The sequence below is a fragment of the Baudoinia panamericana genome, assembly GCF_000338955.1.
Source record: "Baudoinia panamericana UAMH 10762 unplaced genomic scaffold BAUCOscaffold_10, whole genome shotgun sequence".
Classification (NCBI taxonomy): Eukaryota; Fungi; Ascomycota; class Dothideomycetes; order Mycosphaerellales; family Teratosphaeriaceae; genus Baudoinia; species Baudoinia panamericana.
The window spans coordinates 657,888-671,279 of record NW_006911266.1 but is presented as its reverse complement, the minus strand read 5'-3'; the positions used below and the strand labels follow the sequence as shown (position 1 = coordinate 671,279).

At 55.8% G+C, this 13,392-nt stretch overlaps 7 protein-coding genes across 7 annotated transcripts; 3 read left to right on the top strand and 4 right to left on the bottom strand.

The window, feature by feature from the left end:
* The first annotated feature begins 1,559 nt into the window (after nucleotides 1–1,559).
* On the top strand, nucleotides 1,560–2,716 carry BAUCODRAFT_218886 (uncharacterized protein). Its single transcript, XM_007680804.1, has 2 exons — nucleotides 1,560–1,678; nucleotides 1,703–2,716. Exon 2 carries the CDS (start codon nucleotides 1,886–1,888, stop codon nucleotides 2,369–2,371), a length of 486 nt encoding a protein of 161 aa, XP_007678994.1. The 5' UTR covers nucleotides 1,560–1,678; nucleotides 1,703–1,885; the 3' UTR covers nucleotides 2,372–2,716.
* A 659-nt stretch (nucleotides 2,717–3,375) lies between these two features.
* On the top strand, nucleotides 3,376–5,295 carry BAUCODRAFT_219049 (uncharacterized protein). Its single transcript, XM_007680803.1, has 4 exons — nucleotides 3,376–4,141; nucleotides 4,202–4,318; nucleotides 4,372–5,025; nucleotides 5,088–5,295. The coding sequence occupies exons 1-4, from the start codon at nucleotides 3,743–3,745 to the stop codon at nucleotides 5,190–5,192; spliced, it is 1,275 nt and encodes a 424-aa protein (XP_007678993.1). The 5' UTR covers nucleotides 3,376–3,742; the 3' UTR covers nucleotides 5,193–5,295.
* A 205-nt stretch (nucleotides 5,296–5,500) lies between these two features.
* BAUCODRAFT_36496 (uncharacterized protein) lies at nucleotides 5,501–6,399 on the bottom strand. Its single transcript, XM_007680449.1, has one exon. It carries the CDS (start codon nucleotides 6,158–6,160, stop codon nucleotides 5,921–5,923), a length of 240 nt encoding a protein of 79 aa, XP_007678639.1. The 5' UTR covers nucleotides 6,161–6,399; the 3' UTR covers nucleotides 5,501–5,920.
* A 260-nt stretch (nucleotides 6,400–6,659) lies between these two features.
* Nucleotides 6,660–7,921, bottom strand: BAUCODRAFT_218919 (uncharacterized protein). The gene is made up of 2 exons (XM_007680802.1): nucleotides 7,245–7,921; nucleotides 6,660–7,180 (listed from the first exon to the last, which is right to left on the bottom strand). Exons 1-2 carry the CDS (start codon nucleotides 7,473–7,475, stop codon nucleotides 6,767–6,769), a joined length of 645 nt encoding a protein of 214 aa, XP_007678992.1. The 5' UTR covers nucleotides 7,476–7,921; the 3' UTR covers nucleotides 6,660–6,766.
* Nucleotides 7,922–8,681: 760 nt separating this feature from the next.
* BAUCODRAFT_54022 (uncharacterized protein) lies at nucleotides 8,682–9,416 on the bottom strand (the record flags this gene model as incomplete). Its single annotated transcript, XM_007680544.1, has 1 exon — nucleotides 8,682–9,416. A coding segment is annotated over one exon (735 nt), but the record flags the coding sequence as incomplete, so codon positions are not given.
* A 357-nt stretch (nucleotides 9,417–9,773) lies between these two features.
* Nucleotides 9,774–11,411, top strand: BAUCODRAFT_74984 (uncharacterized protein; the record flags this gene model as incomplete). The annotated part of the gene is made up of 1 exon (XM_007680609.1): nucleotides 9,774–11,411. One exon carries the CDS (start codon nucleotides 9,774–9,776, stop codon nucleotides 11,409–11,411), a length of 1,638 nt encoding a protein of 545 aa, XP_007678799.1.
* Nucleotides 11,348–13,320, bottom strand: BAUCODRAFT_36493 (uncharacterized protein). The gene has a single exon (XM_007680448.1). It carries the CDS (start codon nucleotides 13,133–13,135, stop codon nucleotides 11,582–11,584), a length of 1,554 nt encoding a protein of 517 aa, XP_007678638.1. The 5' UTR covers nucleotides 13,136–13,320; the 3' UTR covers nucleotides 11,348–11,581.
* Nucleotides 13,321–13,392: the final 72 nt, after the last annotated feature.

Here is a 13,392-nt window from a genome sequence, read left to right as displayed (position 1 = left end):
GCGGTTGGTAGGCCTACGCGTAGAGACGTAAGGGGAGAAGATTGGGCGACAGGCTGGGAAAGCTCGCCTTTTATCTCCCTGCCGGCTGTACGCGCTCGTAGTATCAATCAACGCTTGGTCAGCTGGAAGCTCGTCGCATGTATTGTCGTCATCCGTGATAATGGCCGCTTGGCTTTGCGGACGAGGAAGGCGCGACGCTGCGGTCCTCGATGCGTGACTTGAGGCGTATGATGGCCATGGCGGCATAGTTCACACCGTGAGAATAATCTGTGTAGTCAGGGGATGGACTGTCCTTCGGTGAAACTTGGCTTCCGACTCGCAACACGTTCACGGCGTGTGGGAGGGCTGGCGAATTTGACTGTTGGCGGAAACCCAGCCTCCACCATCACGATAAGAAGGACAGTGGCAGCAGTCTTCTCAATATAAGGTGGCGGTTGCGCAAGCGTGCTGTGCAGTGGTTGTAAAACTCCAAACCGTGAGCATGGAGATGGCTTCGCCAGTATGTCCGCCGTTTGCCATTCGCCCTTCAGCACAGCAATTTGGAACGCGTCGCAACTATAAGAGGTGATCTGATCGTTTGCAATACCCACGAGCAGCACTGCAGCGTGCGGTGAAGACTTTCTTCCTCTCCAACACCTCGCTCAAGGCAAGGTCATTGATGAAAAAAGCCGCGAAGACGCAATCTCGGACTAATCCTCACTGATATGCATCTCTGCTGGCACTGGTAGAAATCAAAAATTATGTCGGTGGCTTGCCAGGCCGAAGGCGTGCTCACTGCCACACGGTGCAATGTGGTGGAGTGTCCTGGTGAACCATATTCGTGAGCATGGTCACCCCGACTTGGTGATGGCTTGTGAACCAGCACGCGCCTAAAGGGAAAAAGAAAGAAGGAAAGAGGAAGCGATCGAAGAAGCGAGCGGTATTATGATCCTCCGCCACGCTTCCGCGCTAGTGCCCTGATTCAGTCTATTAGCGCACAAAGTAAACCTGACTCAAGGGGCAGAAGGTGCCAAAGGTCTCAAAAGCACGGGTTGTGGTGGTGTAGTGATGCCGCCATTGTAAGAGCGAAGGCTCGACGGGCACCGCAGACGCAAGGCGAGACGCTTCTCAGGATTATGATTTATCCACTGGTGGTCTCTGCACGTCTTGCCGACTGCGCCCAGTCTGCATGTGTGATTCGCAGCCACTTGCCGCGCTGAATTGTCGATCGATCTTGTGCAGACCTCCATGCAACGGCGAGCTTGCCTTGCAGTCATAATGCCAAAGGTCACATAGAAGCATTGTCTAGGACGATGTGTCAGATCAGAGCGATTCTCAGTGGCCCGGGGTATTGCAAAACTGCATACTGCCAAAGCAGCGCATTGTTTCGGGTGCTGCGAGTCTTGCTTTTGCGGCTCCGGAGCTGCTTAGCAAAACCACTCGGAGGTTGGTCGGCTGAAGGCAAGCTGTAGCCTCCCACCTTCGCCATCTCTTCGTGCAGTGATGAACGAGCGAGGACAGAACGTGCATCAACGCTCTGCCCTTCCATGCGTATTGCAGCGTGCCACCTGTTGATTGCGGTCCTTGGCCGGGGCAAAAATGATTGAGGCCTCAAGCTCCGAGCTTCCAAGCTCAGAAACTCATGGCCTACACCAACCTTTAGCATTAATGAGGGGAGGGGGATAGTTACCTGAGTCCAGTCCAGATCCAGATCCAAGTCCAGGTCCAGGTCCAGAAAGAGCTTGCCGACTGCCGTGCCGCTGCTGATGCTGCTGTTGTACATGTCACGAAGGGGAAGACGTACTTACACTCTGTATTCCCCCGGTCACAATGGACCGGGGGAATGGCAAGGCTGCACCCGTTGTCATTAAATGCAACAAAGGCTACCGCCGGGCTTTAGCCGATAATGCGCGCATCGTTCATTTTACGCTCTTCCAACCACGATATCGCGAATTCAACTCATGGAGATTGTTCAGCATATCGACCACATGAATCTCCGACTTTGCTACAGTCTCTAGCTCGTCGTTGTGGTTTTGTACTCACCGTCGACGGAAGTGTGCTGAGCGTCGGCTACAAGCGGACGTTCACAGAAGGTTCCCAAACTACGAGCTGGCGACTCTGGATTGACTTGACAATCATACGGACTCGCACAAACACCACTGCGAACATTCCTCGTTACTACCGTGCAATATCACACCTCGGCGCACTACCTTGTATCACCTCTACGAAGCCAGACAATCAACATGAACGCCACAAACCATCAGACCGCGCCCGCCAACAGCAAGTCAAACTCGACCGCGCCCGCCGCCAAAATCGACAAGGTGAAGGAGCGCAACGACGCGATGATGGCATCGGCGCGCGCCTACCAGAAGCTTTTGAAAGTGGACAATGAGGAGGGCGCGGAAAAGCTCGAGAAGGCTGGCGAGGAAGTGTTCGGCCATCGTGAGTTCCATGACGCGATCGTGGAAGCCATTAGGACTGCGGATTGGGAGGTCGCCGGACTACGGGTCGGAGGAAGTACAGGAGCTCCTTGTTGGCCGCACCATCCCGCCGTCAAAGAGCTGCAAGCGAACGAAAGCGCATGGGTGACAGCGAGAACAAAGCGGCAAATTTTACTGCAGGCTTGAGTCTTCACCATGGGAAGATTGAAAAATCCACAATAAAACAATCGTAGGATCAACGATTCCGGGTGCAGCACCAGGTCTTGTCTTCTACTCTGCTCCAAACGCTCATAGGTACGGCTTACCGCGCGACAGGACAGATCGTGTTTGCAATGTCACAGTCATATCGTTAGCAGTGCACTGTCTCCTCAGACGGAAGGCAAAACGCTGCGCATCGCTGTTATCAATGGCTCGGAAAATCGATGGCAAGAATCTACAACGTCGTATAGTCTTGGTGAGCGTATGACGCAGTGATGCGTGCTGTGTCTGTCACCCCTGCAGTGTCCGCCTGTGAGTCTAGTTCCTTTTATGCTGCAAGGCGACTGCTCGCACCGTAATTCCTGCGACTGAAAGGTGGTTCTGCGCATCTAAGATGGCGTGGCCAACATCGCTCGTGGACAGGTACAGCCGCAGACAGGAGTTAGGCCGCAGCGCTGGGAGACAGGCTACTGCGAGTTTCCTTCGCCGGCGAACAGTCTGTAGGCACATCGACTTGAGACGTATTGCGTAAATGCATTACTATAACCGGGAATACTATCAAGGTTAGCCGCGGTCTCCGAAACCCGGGAGGCGCTTGAGCGATGTTCGCTGCACGGAAATGACAGGCATCCACTCTGTAATATCGAGCATTAGCTGTGGTGGCACTCCGTGGGAATACGCAGTAAACGGTGGTGTGACTGTTTCTTGGAAGATGCGTGCTTGCGGACATAGCAGATTGGCCACCTAGACTGCGTGGAGGGATGGGTTACGTATTCAAAAGGTAGGCTGTACATCACGACAACAACTCCGTCCTCAGTAGGAGTCCGAGATCACTAGCAGCTACCTGGCCCCTTTCCGAACAATCTCTCGCTAGTGGGATTCTACGAAGGAGCTCCTGGGCTCATACGGATCCATACCACCGATTCACACCGATCCAACCTAGAGCCTTAGGCTGCCACTTCCCACAGATGATGCGCACCTGTTGCTTGTTGACCAAAAAGGCCAGCTTTGTCCACGCGACCACGCTTGTCACACCATTTTCACTCACTCCGAGCAACTTGATCCGCTCACACTATTCACACTACATCTCCATGAGCGTATCCCTTTGAAGCTTGCCTTCACGAATGAGTCGCTTGGAGCCCTTCATGGGTCCTTACGGGCTTGTGGAGCTTGAAGAAGGCGCTGCCTTTCCGCATTTCAACGACGGCGATGTCCTTGTCGTTATCAGTGGAGCCCGTCAATACAAGCTCCACAGCAGCCTGCTCAGGGGCTCCTCCATCTTCTTCAGAATCCACCTACGTGATGAGTGGGCTGCCAAGCTGTGTACGTGGGCTACTGACAGGGGCGTCACCACGAGGTATCGCTTCGAGCTGCGCGATTCCGAAGACGATCCGGTCAGCGACAGCGAAATTCCGTACAAGCTCCAAATGACAGGACTCGACGAAATGGGTCGTCCGATCAACGCGCTCGTCGGTTTCGGCCTAGATTTGGAGAACGGCGTTGCGATTGACCCACACTACGAAGTAAAGCTGACCTAGAAGGAGCGTGCATTCCGCAACCAGCTAACGGTGGTGGTTGTACAGGCATTCGATATCGTGCTTGCAGCCATCTACTCCATGCCAATCAGATTCAGCTCGCAGCTGCCCGACATCCTTCCCATCGCAATCAAGGTCGTAGACGTGGCGGAATATCTCAACTGCGTAGGTCTCTGTCCCGTTGTCACAGTCGACCTTCGTATTAATGTTGTACACAGATCGAGGTCGTCAAAAGCCACATTGAAGCTGCCATCCTTGCCACCACCCAGACTCTGTACCAGTCCATCGCCAATAAGCCTGTTGAGTGGCTGAAGTTCGCCGTCCGCATGAAGTCTCGGGTCATCTACCGCGAGGGTCTCATCCACGGCGTCGGTCAGTTTTACATTCCTGGCGTGGTCTTCAACAACGCGCATAATGGGGATGGAGGGTTCGTCGCCCATCTCGATGCTACGACCGCTGAGCAGCTCACCTACAAGGCCGAGCGTGCTAAATATCACGTCATTACCACCCTGAAAAAGCTTCTCTCCTATTATCAGGACCATCTCTTCAAGGTCAACGACGGCGACGGGGAGAGCATCAGCAAGGGCCGCTACAGCAGTGACATCTTCGGCTGGATGGCACTTACGCTGTTCCGTCAGTGGCTTACCACCAACATCTCCGCTATCACAGAAGCATCTAAACCCATTCCGGACATGGGATTCGAATTGTGCTCGAGGTTGGCGTATGGCAATCGAGGTTACGCTGGTTACGGCTACCTTGACACAGCGGCTATCAACGAGTTCAACAAGGACTTCCCTATGAGCAACAAGGGTATTGCAGCCTTCCGCGACCAGCTCGACATCATCAAAGACGACGTGGCAGGCATTGTCTCGGTAAGCCTTACATGCCTTCTCAACGCAATTGTGGTTGCATAGTATGCTGATTGCCCTCCCAGCACCTCATGATCAACGAGTCGAACGTGAATCTGTCGCTGGTAAGGCCGGAGATCAAGTACTTTCTCTTCGAGTCGCCGCATGAGCTCGACTATCACTTCGCTTGAGTCGGTGTAGAAGAGATAGCTATCGTGACCATAAGCACATATGAGTAACGACCAAGAGTTGGGGATGGGGCACGGCAGGCTGATTAGCTCGAAGTGAAGGTTAAATTTGTAAGATGGCCGAGATTACAAGGTCCTTGTTTTCCCAAGGTCCCAACCTCTTAACGCCATCATCGACTTTCCACTTCTTGAGAGCAGCCTATACTGCGTTACTGAGATTGAGATACTACTAAGCTGTTAGCCAGCCCAGTGCCTGTGTTTCCATCATGCCACGTAACGATGCGGTCCTCACGCCTTGAGACCACCTCATGGCCTAGAGCATTTTGCTTGGGAAGATGCCAACACTCTTCCCTGAGATGATGGTAACGCAAACGTCGTCTGCATTCCAGGTCTACCGGTTGGAGAGCAGCATAGTGTATGGCATCTGGCTTGGGACAGTGCCACTCGATTGGCTGGTACGATGCTTTTGCGGCCATAAATGCGCGTAGCAATGTGACTCATGAAGCTACTTAGCTAGAAAGCCGCCATATCACGGGTGTAGCGGTGTGGACAGTAACACTAAGAACGGCAGACTGGTAAACGTGACCATCTCGCGTGACAGACGGTTTGAGATAACTCCAGTGTAGCTCGCGGGCTCGGCACTGCGCTTTCACCCTCGATGGTGACAGTCAGACCCTCGACACTTGTGAGACATCCTGGTGTGCCACAACTAGTCTGTGATAGCGTCTGTACTACTCATAGCCAGATCCCATCTCTTGCTTCGCCTTGAATAAGGAACTGCGACAGCAGAGCAGCTCTCTGTCATCCAACAGCGAGCGCGGGATGGCATCAGTGTGAATGCCGGTCATGTTATTTGCCCTCCTGTCGGCGTAACGCTTGGTAAAGTCGATGCGACGAAAGTAGCACTTGGCGTGAAAATCGTTGATGTAGGAGATGGTGCTCCAGGGTCCTGAAGCAGGGTGTGTGCTCATACAATAGATCGTAAGCTTAAGAAGCACCTTGCGGTGCGGCACTTATCCCAAGATGGTGCGTGAAGGTCCTCAAGGCCCGGCGCCGCACCTCTTGCCTCTCGTATCTCGTGATACACACGTAACTTGCTACCCACCTTTCGGCACGGCAATGGACTTACGACGGCGGGTCAAGTGTCGTGGGAACCGACAATATCATGTAGGCTCCCCACGTATGGGAAACGATTAGAAACCAGCTGATGTGGCGGTAGCCGCCTCGAGATCGGGTATCGGTTTTTACTGCGCCGATGTGGTACTTCTGAGGCGTCTTTCGCTCTGGGTGTCCAGGACCATGCCCAAGGCACATCGATTCGGAACAGGTCCCCAATTGGAATTGGGCTTTGTATGACCGACATAGACTGTTATTTGCAATTTAATGGTTGCTGGAGTTGTGCGTCGTGCAACAGGGAAGAGACACTGGGTGATAACGGTACCGCCTACTAAAGGTGAAGCATGCAGTCGTACATAAGTGCATAATGCCAAATGACTTGCTGCGGATCAGCATACGATGCAGCAGTGAACGACAAAGCCTAGCGCGTAAAATTGTCGGAGTGTCAATTCAGCACGTTGCTAGAGAAGACCTCTCGGCACCAGGAAAACAAGGCTGAAAATGGCCATCAGCAGAGACGGAAGGCCAATTCCGAGCCCAACGCCGATGGCGATCTTATAATTTTCTGAAAGGTGGAGGCCGCGCGCACCTGGTCCTGCTCCGACCGTGGGTGATACTTGGGAGTTTGTCGCCGACGGCGTGGGAGCGGCATCGGGCGTTGTTGCCGACGTGATCCGCAGAGTGCTTGTTGCGCCGTACGTAGTCGTCGCAGATGCGGAAGTGATCGTCATCATATATGTCGTAGTATGAGTGGTCACAGTGCTTTCTGTCCTGAACGTGGTAGAGAATAAAGACTGGGCTAGTAGAAGTAGTGATGACTCTGCTGAAGGGCCAGCGAGCGAGCAGAGAGTGAACAGGTTCCCATCGGTCACGGACTATGTGAACATTCAGCACTGCAACCTTAATCAAGGCAACAAGCTATCAACTTGCGAGGCGTACCTGCCTGGCCAGTCCGGCACACGCTGCAGCAAAGGCAATAAGATTAGCCGCGTCCGCCTGTTCCTTGGCGGTCTCCGAATCCACGTTCGCCTGCTCCCTGGCGAACTGCGCATCAATCCAGGCGAGGATCGTGAAGACTGCCGCCGTAAGTGCCGCAAGGTTGATGACGGTGACGAAGAACAGTCGGACGCCAGACGCGAGAGCACTGCGTTTGTCACCGGCCTCTGCCATCTTCTCAACGTTGACTTTGCACGACTCTATTGACAATCACAGTCGCCAATGTGAGGATACGTGAGATGTGCACAACGACCATTTGTGAAAGCTTGACCCAGGGCAGTCCCAGAGTTGCGGGGTCTCTACTGCACATGGCGATGCAAGGCTGAAGGCTTCTGCCCGGTCATGTGAGACCGAGCGCGATAACATCAAGCTGCACCTGCATGGTGGTAATTGGTACGGGCGGCGGTACGAGCGGGAGGATGTAATGGGTGATGGGTGAGGGAGGAAAGATTGAATGGACGAGCAGATGCCTTGCCTTTATACTCGAGAATCGAGTCAGCCACCGTATGTACTTTTGCTCACTATGGCCGGCTGACCATAATAGAGCGGATCGTCGCTGCAAGAGGTAGTTGCCTTGCTACTATATGCCCTTGAAGCCTACCTGGTCACCGCTTTGTCGATCGATGACTTGGCTGGGATAGCTTTGCATTCTTTGTAATGATTGGCTAACGGACTACTATTGCTGGTCACTCGCAGATGCAGCCGGAGCGAGGCCACAAAGACGAGCAAGTTTGATCGGAGCTGATGGCATGGACAGCATGATACTTCCACCGTCACGGCCTGTGACGAATCCCTCCCAGTGCGGCATTGGACGGGTTCCCCTCATGCGCTGTGCTTCTCCAACAACAACACCACCACCACACAGACAGCTGTGCAGTACAGTACAGTACAGCCCTCGTCGGAGTCCCAGAGACTAAAAGCAAACACGCTTGACCCACCTTCACCTTTCTCAACCCGCTGCAATGACCTGAACGCTCAGCGTATATAGACCCACTCCACTGCTGCCTCCTCCCACCATCTCTCGGGATACTCCTCCAAGATCTCCTCAGGCCCCCATTCCGTATGCACGCGCACAAAGCTAAACCACTCCGGCGAAGGCTTACACAACACCACCGGCCACTTCTGTCCCGCCTTGCCCCCGAAACAATTCAAGAATATAATATACAGTCCCGGCGTTGAATTACCCCTACGATCGTACAACAGCTGCTTCGCACTCCCCTGATATAAGATCCCCTTATTAGTGACAGCCAAATGTGGACGAGCTTCGTAGAGTGGATTCGTCTGCGGCGTGTTGGAGACTAGCTTCATATCCGCGAAGACGGACGGGGATGGCGCGAGCATGAAACTTGACGTGCTGGTAAACGCGGCACGCGGCGCTTTGAACGCGAAGATTGTCTCGTCGTCTTTGTCGGCTATGATTTGCAATTGCAGCCGCTTGAATGCTTTTGCGCCTCCCTCTCCGTAGAGGAGAGCCATGTTCACGCCCAGCAGGCCGAGGAGACAGTACGCCATATCCTCCGCCCGCGTGGTTTGACGTCGTGCGGCCCATGAAAGCTTCTGCGCTACGCAGATGTTGGTTGCGGTGCGGTAGTCTTGGATCACTTGCGTGGGGATGGTGGTTAGAGTGGAAATTTGGTCGGCGAGGGTGTCTCTACTGCCTATGATCTCCCATTCCTTCGTCAGGAAGACCACACTGCTGGGTGCTAGCAGTTCTTGTAACGTCCAGCCGCGGAGGAACCACTCGCTTGAGGTGAAGCGGGTCATGACTTCCTTCCGCCCATGGCTCAGCGGCGGGACATCGGAGAGGTAGACGTAGCATTCCCGTGCATTTTGGTAATAAGTGAACATGGAGTTCACTGCTTCGGAGACTTCGGCACTACTTCGTTTGTCGATACAGCACGTATCGATCCAGACCCACTCTCGCACTCGGGAGCGGGCGAAGGCGCAGAAGAGCATGATCTTGACGCTGCCGAGGCTGTTGACGTTGCGGTTCTTGCGGAAGTCTTTGTAGGTGACTTCGCCGGCGGTCCAGCGGTGGGAGAGGATGACATAGTCGGGGATGTCGTCGCCGAGGAAGTCGTGAAGTTTGTGGGTTTTGCAGTTGAGGAGGCGCATTATGGTGGCTTTTGGGGAGCATCAAGTCTGGTCAGCAACTTGCTGGCAGGTATGGATACTGGCGTAGCTGATGGCTTCATGTTGGCTTTGGACATGGCAGTTTGTCGAACTGAACCGAGTAGTGAGGCTGTGTGAGCCGGATGAGGATGAAGCGTGCATGATGGTGGCAATACAGTTGGCGCTACGGTACGGCTAACGTGAGCTTTTGGCTGAGGAGGCGTCTGTACAGTAATCAGGCACTATCGATAAGGAACATCGTCATCTTCAAGGTGTATATGAGTGAAAGTGTAGCGTTGCAACAGCATTTCATACCACCTTCTACTGTGAGAGACAAAGTACAAAATGGCGGACGAAAAGATGAGCGACCAGCATGAAGCGAACTCGCTCACGGACGAGCAAGCCGACGCCCTCCTCGACATGGACGACGCGGAAGAGATGATCGAGCACGATGAAGACGCCGCCATGGACTCGGGAGACGAAGACGGCGAAGACGGAGAGGATGTAGACGTCGAGGGACCGCTAGAGGAGATCCAGCTCCAGAACGACAGCGTGGCACACTTCGACGCACACAAGGACAGCATCTACTGCATAGCCCAACACCCTCTGCGACCGGAAATCGTAGCCACAGGCGGAGGCGACGACATAGCATACATCTGGGACTCAACGCCTGTGCAACCTGGCACTACTGCCAACGAGGGTCCCGTACTACCTAAGAGCTACGAAAGTAACCCACAACCGACGGAACGCCAAAGCCAACCCATCCTATCCCGGCTAGACCAACAAGACGAGACCGTAAACGCCATAACCTTCCTCCTCCCCTCCGGCGACTACATCGCCACCGGCACACTGGCAGGGAAACTCAACGTTTACCTCACCCTCTCCACCACAACCAACACGCTTACTCCTCAACCCGCCCACCTCCACGCCTCCGTCAAAGAAGTGGAAAGCATCGAATGGATCCTCCCCTCCCCCCACAAAACCTACACCAACACTTTCGCCCTCGGCGCGTCCGACGGTAGCGTATGGATCTACACCGTGCAACCCACCACCACCACCTCCAATTCCAACAACGAGGCGCCCCTAATCCTAACCAAATCCTTCTTCCTCCACCAAGCCCCCTGCACAGCCGGCGCCTGGACCCCCGACGGCAAATTGCTCGCCACGGTGTCCGAAGACAGCAGTCTCTACGTCTGGGACGTCTTCGGCGAAGCTGCCGCGGCGGGGCTCACGGCCTCGAGTGGATCGGAAGCCATTGTAGCGCTGACAGCGGCGGACGAAAGGTTTAGGGTAGATGGAGGGTTATACTCCGTCGCCATCTCGCCCGGAGGCGGGATCGTCGCGGTCGGTGGGGCAGAAGGGCAGATTCGGGTGGTCGGCCTACCTCGGCTCTCCGCCACGAACTCATCGACCGGGACAACCGGCGCAAAGGGAGCAGGCGCCCGATCCAAAACCGGCGGAGCGAAACAAGCACCCGCTCCCGCAGCAGCGAGCGCAGGCCAAACCGGCCAAATCCTCGCCTCCCTGCAAGCCCAATCCGACGGCATAGAAACCCTCTCCTTCTCCCAACCCCCCCTCACCCTCTTGGCCGCGGGAAGCGTAGACGGCAGCATCGCCCTCTTCGACGCCGCGCACAACTTCGCCCTACGTCGACATATCCCTGCCGCGCACGAGGAGGAAGCGGTGATTCAGGTCGAGTTTGTGAAGACGCCGTTGGGGACGGTGAATGAGCGGGGGTGGGTGTTGACGAGTGGGGGGAATGATGGGGTGGTTCGGAGGTGGGATGTTAGGGGTGGGAGTACGGGGACGGGGACGGGTGGGGGTGGGGGTGAGGGACAGGGGAAGGGAGCGGGGAAGGGGTTGGTGGGGGAGTGGAGGGGACATAGAGGCGGTGGGGACGGGGGCGGGGTGATGGGGTTTGTGCAGGGGGGGTTTGGGGGAGGCAGGGTGGTTACGGCGGGGGATGATGGGGTGGGTTTGGTTTTTGAGGTGGAGTGAAAGAAAATCATCTACGATCGTAACTTGCGGACACAAGCTCTATCGCGCGAAGGAAGGGCTTCGAGGATTAGGGCCTAAGGGATGTTAATGCCGAGAGCAGTGCACTGAGGTTAGAGGACTCCACACCCGCTATCGCACGAACAGCACAACATCGCTACTCCCGCCATCGGTCAAGCGTACCCACTCGGCACCCTCTCCAAACCGCTCCCACTACCACTCCGCCCACTACTCCGCCCACCACCCCGCCTCATCTCCGCCCAATCCTTCTCCTCCACACTCTCGCTCTTCGCCGCCCTCTCCATCCTCTCCCGCGTCAAGCGATAACTCTCCGGCAACAACCCCGCCATCACCACCTCCTCCTCCTCCCCCTCTTCACCAACCACACCACCACCACCACCACCACCACTCAAGCTCGCAACGGCCATCTCCGCAACCGCCTTCCCACACAACCACGTATTCGGCATGCCGTGCCCCGTATACCCCGCCGCCAGGAAAACACCGTCTTGGTCAGGTACAGGCCCGACCCACGGCCGTTCATCCCGAGAGGAGCCCATAATACCACTCCACACATTCACCGCCTCGAACATCGTCGCGGGGTCGTCCTTACCCTCCGGCAGATCAAAAGCGGAAACGAGTTTCGTGCGGAGGTAATGCTCGGTCGGCGCGTCAACGACGCTGTCGTCCGTCACACCCACACTCTTCGTCCCCTCCTGCCGTCCCCCACCGAACATGAGATGGCCTCCCCTTTCATTGGGCCGTTGGATGAGGTAATCGTCGAGTCCGTCGCCGAGGAAGCCGAGACTCGTCTTCAATCGCTTTTCGCCCTGGAGGCTGGGGAGAGGGTGCAGCGCGCTCATCTGCCCGCGACAGGGCACGATGAGGTCCGCGAAGGAGGGGAGGAGGTGCGAGGTATATGCGTTTGTGGCGAGGATGACTCTTTGGGCGTGGATGCTGCCGCGGGGGGTTTGGACGGTCCAGCCGCCACCTTCTGCGGTGGGAGTGGGGGTGAGGGCGGTGGCGGGGGTGAGGGTCTGGAGGTTGAATGTCCCTCCGGAGGGGAGAGTGGGGGAGGTCAGGAGGTCGCAGAGTAGACGCGAGACGAATTTGTAGGGCCACATTCGCGCGGCGAGAGTGGTTACCACGGCGCCCTTTGCGGTGGGGATGCGGTAGGAAGCTAGTTCGGCTTTGTCGGTAACGAGGCGGAGCATGGAGCGCAGATCGGGGGCGGTGGTCTTCATGATTTCCAGCGCCGTGGCGGCTTCGTCGAGATGGTGTTGCGACATGATTGCTCGTACGCCGGGTTGGGGAACGAACTCGCAGTCGATTTGCTTGTCGGCGATGAGGTGTTGGAGGGCGTGGAAGTTGGCTAGTTCGAAGCGGCCGATGCTGGGGTCGTGGGGGCTTTCGAAGAGGAGGGGTTGGCAATGGCCGCCGTTGCGGCCGGTGGCGCCCCAGCAGGCTTCGCGGGCTTCTAACATGACGACGTTGAGAGTGTGGGTGTTGGTGGCGGGGGCGGTGGAGGCGAGGATGTGGTGGGCGGCGCTTGTGCCTGTGATGCCGGAGCCGATTATGACAATGTCGGCTGTACGCGGGAGGGTGCGGGTTGAACGGTGGCCGAGCAGGAGGGGGGAGGGTTCGCTATGCCAGAAGGAGTGAGAGGAGTGAGGGGTGGGGAGGGATGCTGGGGGGTTGGAGGTGGGAAGGGAGGGGTGTTCGCGGGACATGGTGGCGATAAGGAATGGGTGGTCCGTAGGTTCATGTAGATTATTGATAAGGTAGTCCGTTGTAGGAGCAGCTCGAATATGAGGTGTCGTATATAGGAACTCAGAGGTGTGTAAGAAGTGAAGATGTACAGGATGAAATGAAGATGAGATGGAGACAGTAGAGTCGCGCCCTATACCTTGCGAAGTGGAGAAAGCATAGATGATAGAGCTTCCTGCCGCTTTGGGAAGTAAGAGGAAGATGCCGCTTCGAATTTGAT

Coding starts and splice junctions, on each gene's coding strand:
- BAUCODRAFT_36496 (XM_007680449.1), bottom strand. CDS start 6,160: ATGAGCACACACCCTGCTTCAGGACCCTGGAGCACCATCTCCTACATC.
- BAUCODRAFT_36493 (XM_007680448.1), bottom strand. CDS start 13,135: ATGTCCCGCGAACACCCCTCCCTTCCCACCTCCAACCCCCCAGCATCC.
- BAUCODRAFT_218919 (XM_007680802.1), bottom strand. CDS start 7,475: ATGGCAGAGGCCGGTGACAAACGCAGTGCTCTCGCGTCTGGCGTCCGA. Junction 7,181..7,244: donor GTGCCGGACTGGCCAGGCAG/GTACGCCTCGCA, acceptor ATGTTCACATAG/TCCGTGACCGATGGGAACCT.
- BAUCODRAFT_219049 (XM_007680803.1), top strand. CDS start 3,743: ATGAGTCGCTTGGAGCCCTTCATGGGTCCTTACGGGCTTGTGGAGCTT. Junction 4,142..4,201: donor CGATTGACCCACACTACGAA/GTAAAGCTGACC, acceptor GTGGTTGTACAG/GCATTCGATATCGTGCTTGC. Junction 5,026..5,087: donor ACGTGGCAGGCATTGTCTCG/GTAAGCCTTACA, acceptor TTGCCCTCCCAG/CACCTCATGATCAACGAGTC.
- BAUCODRAFT_218886 (XM_007680804.1), top strand. CDS start 1,886: ATGCGCGCATCGTTCATTTTACGCTCTTCCAACCACGATATCGCGAAT.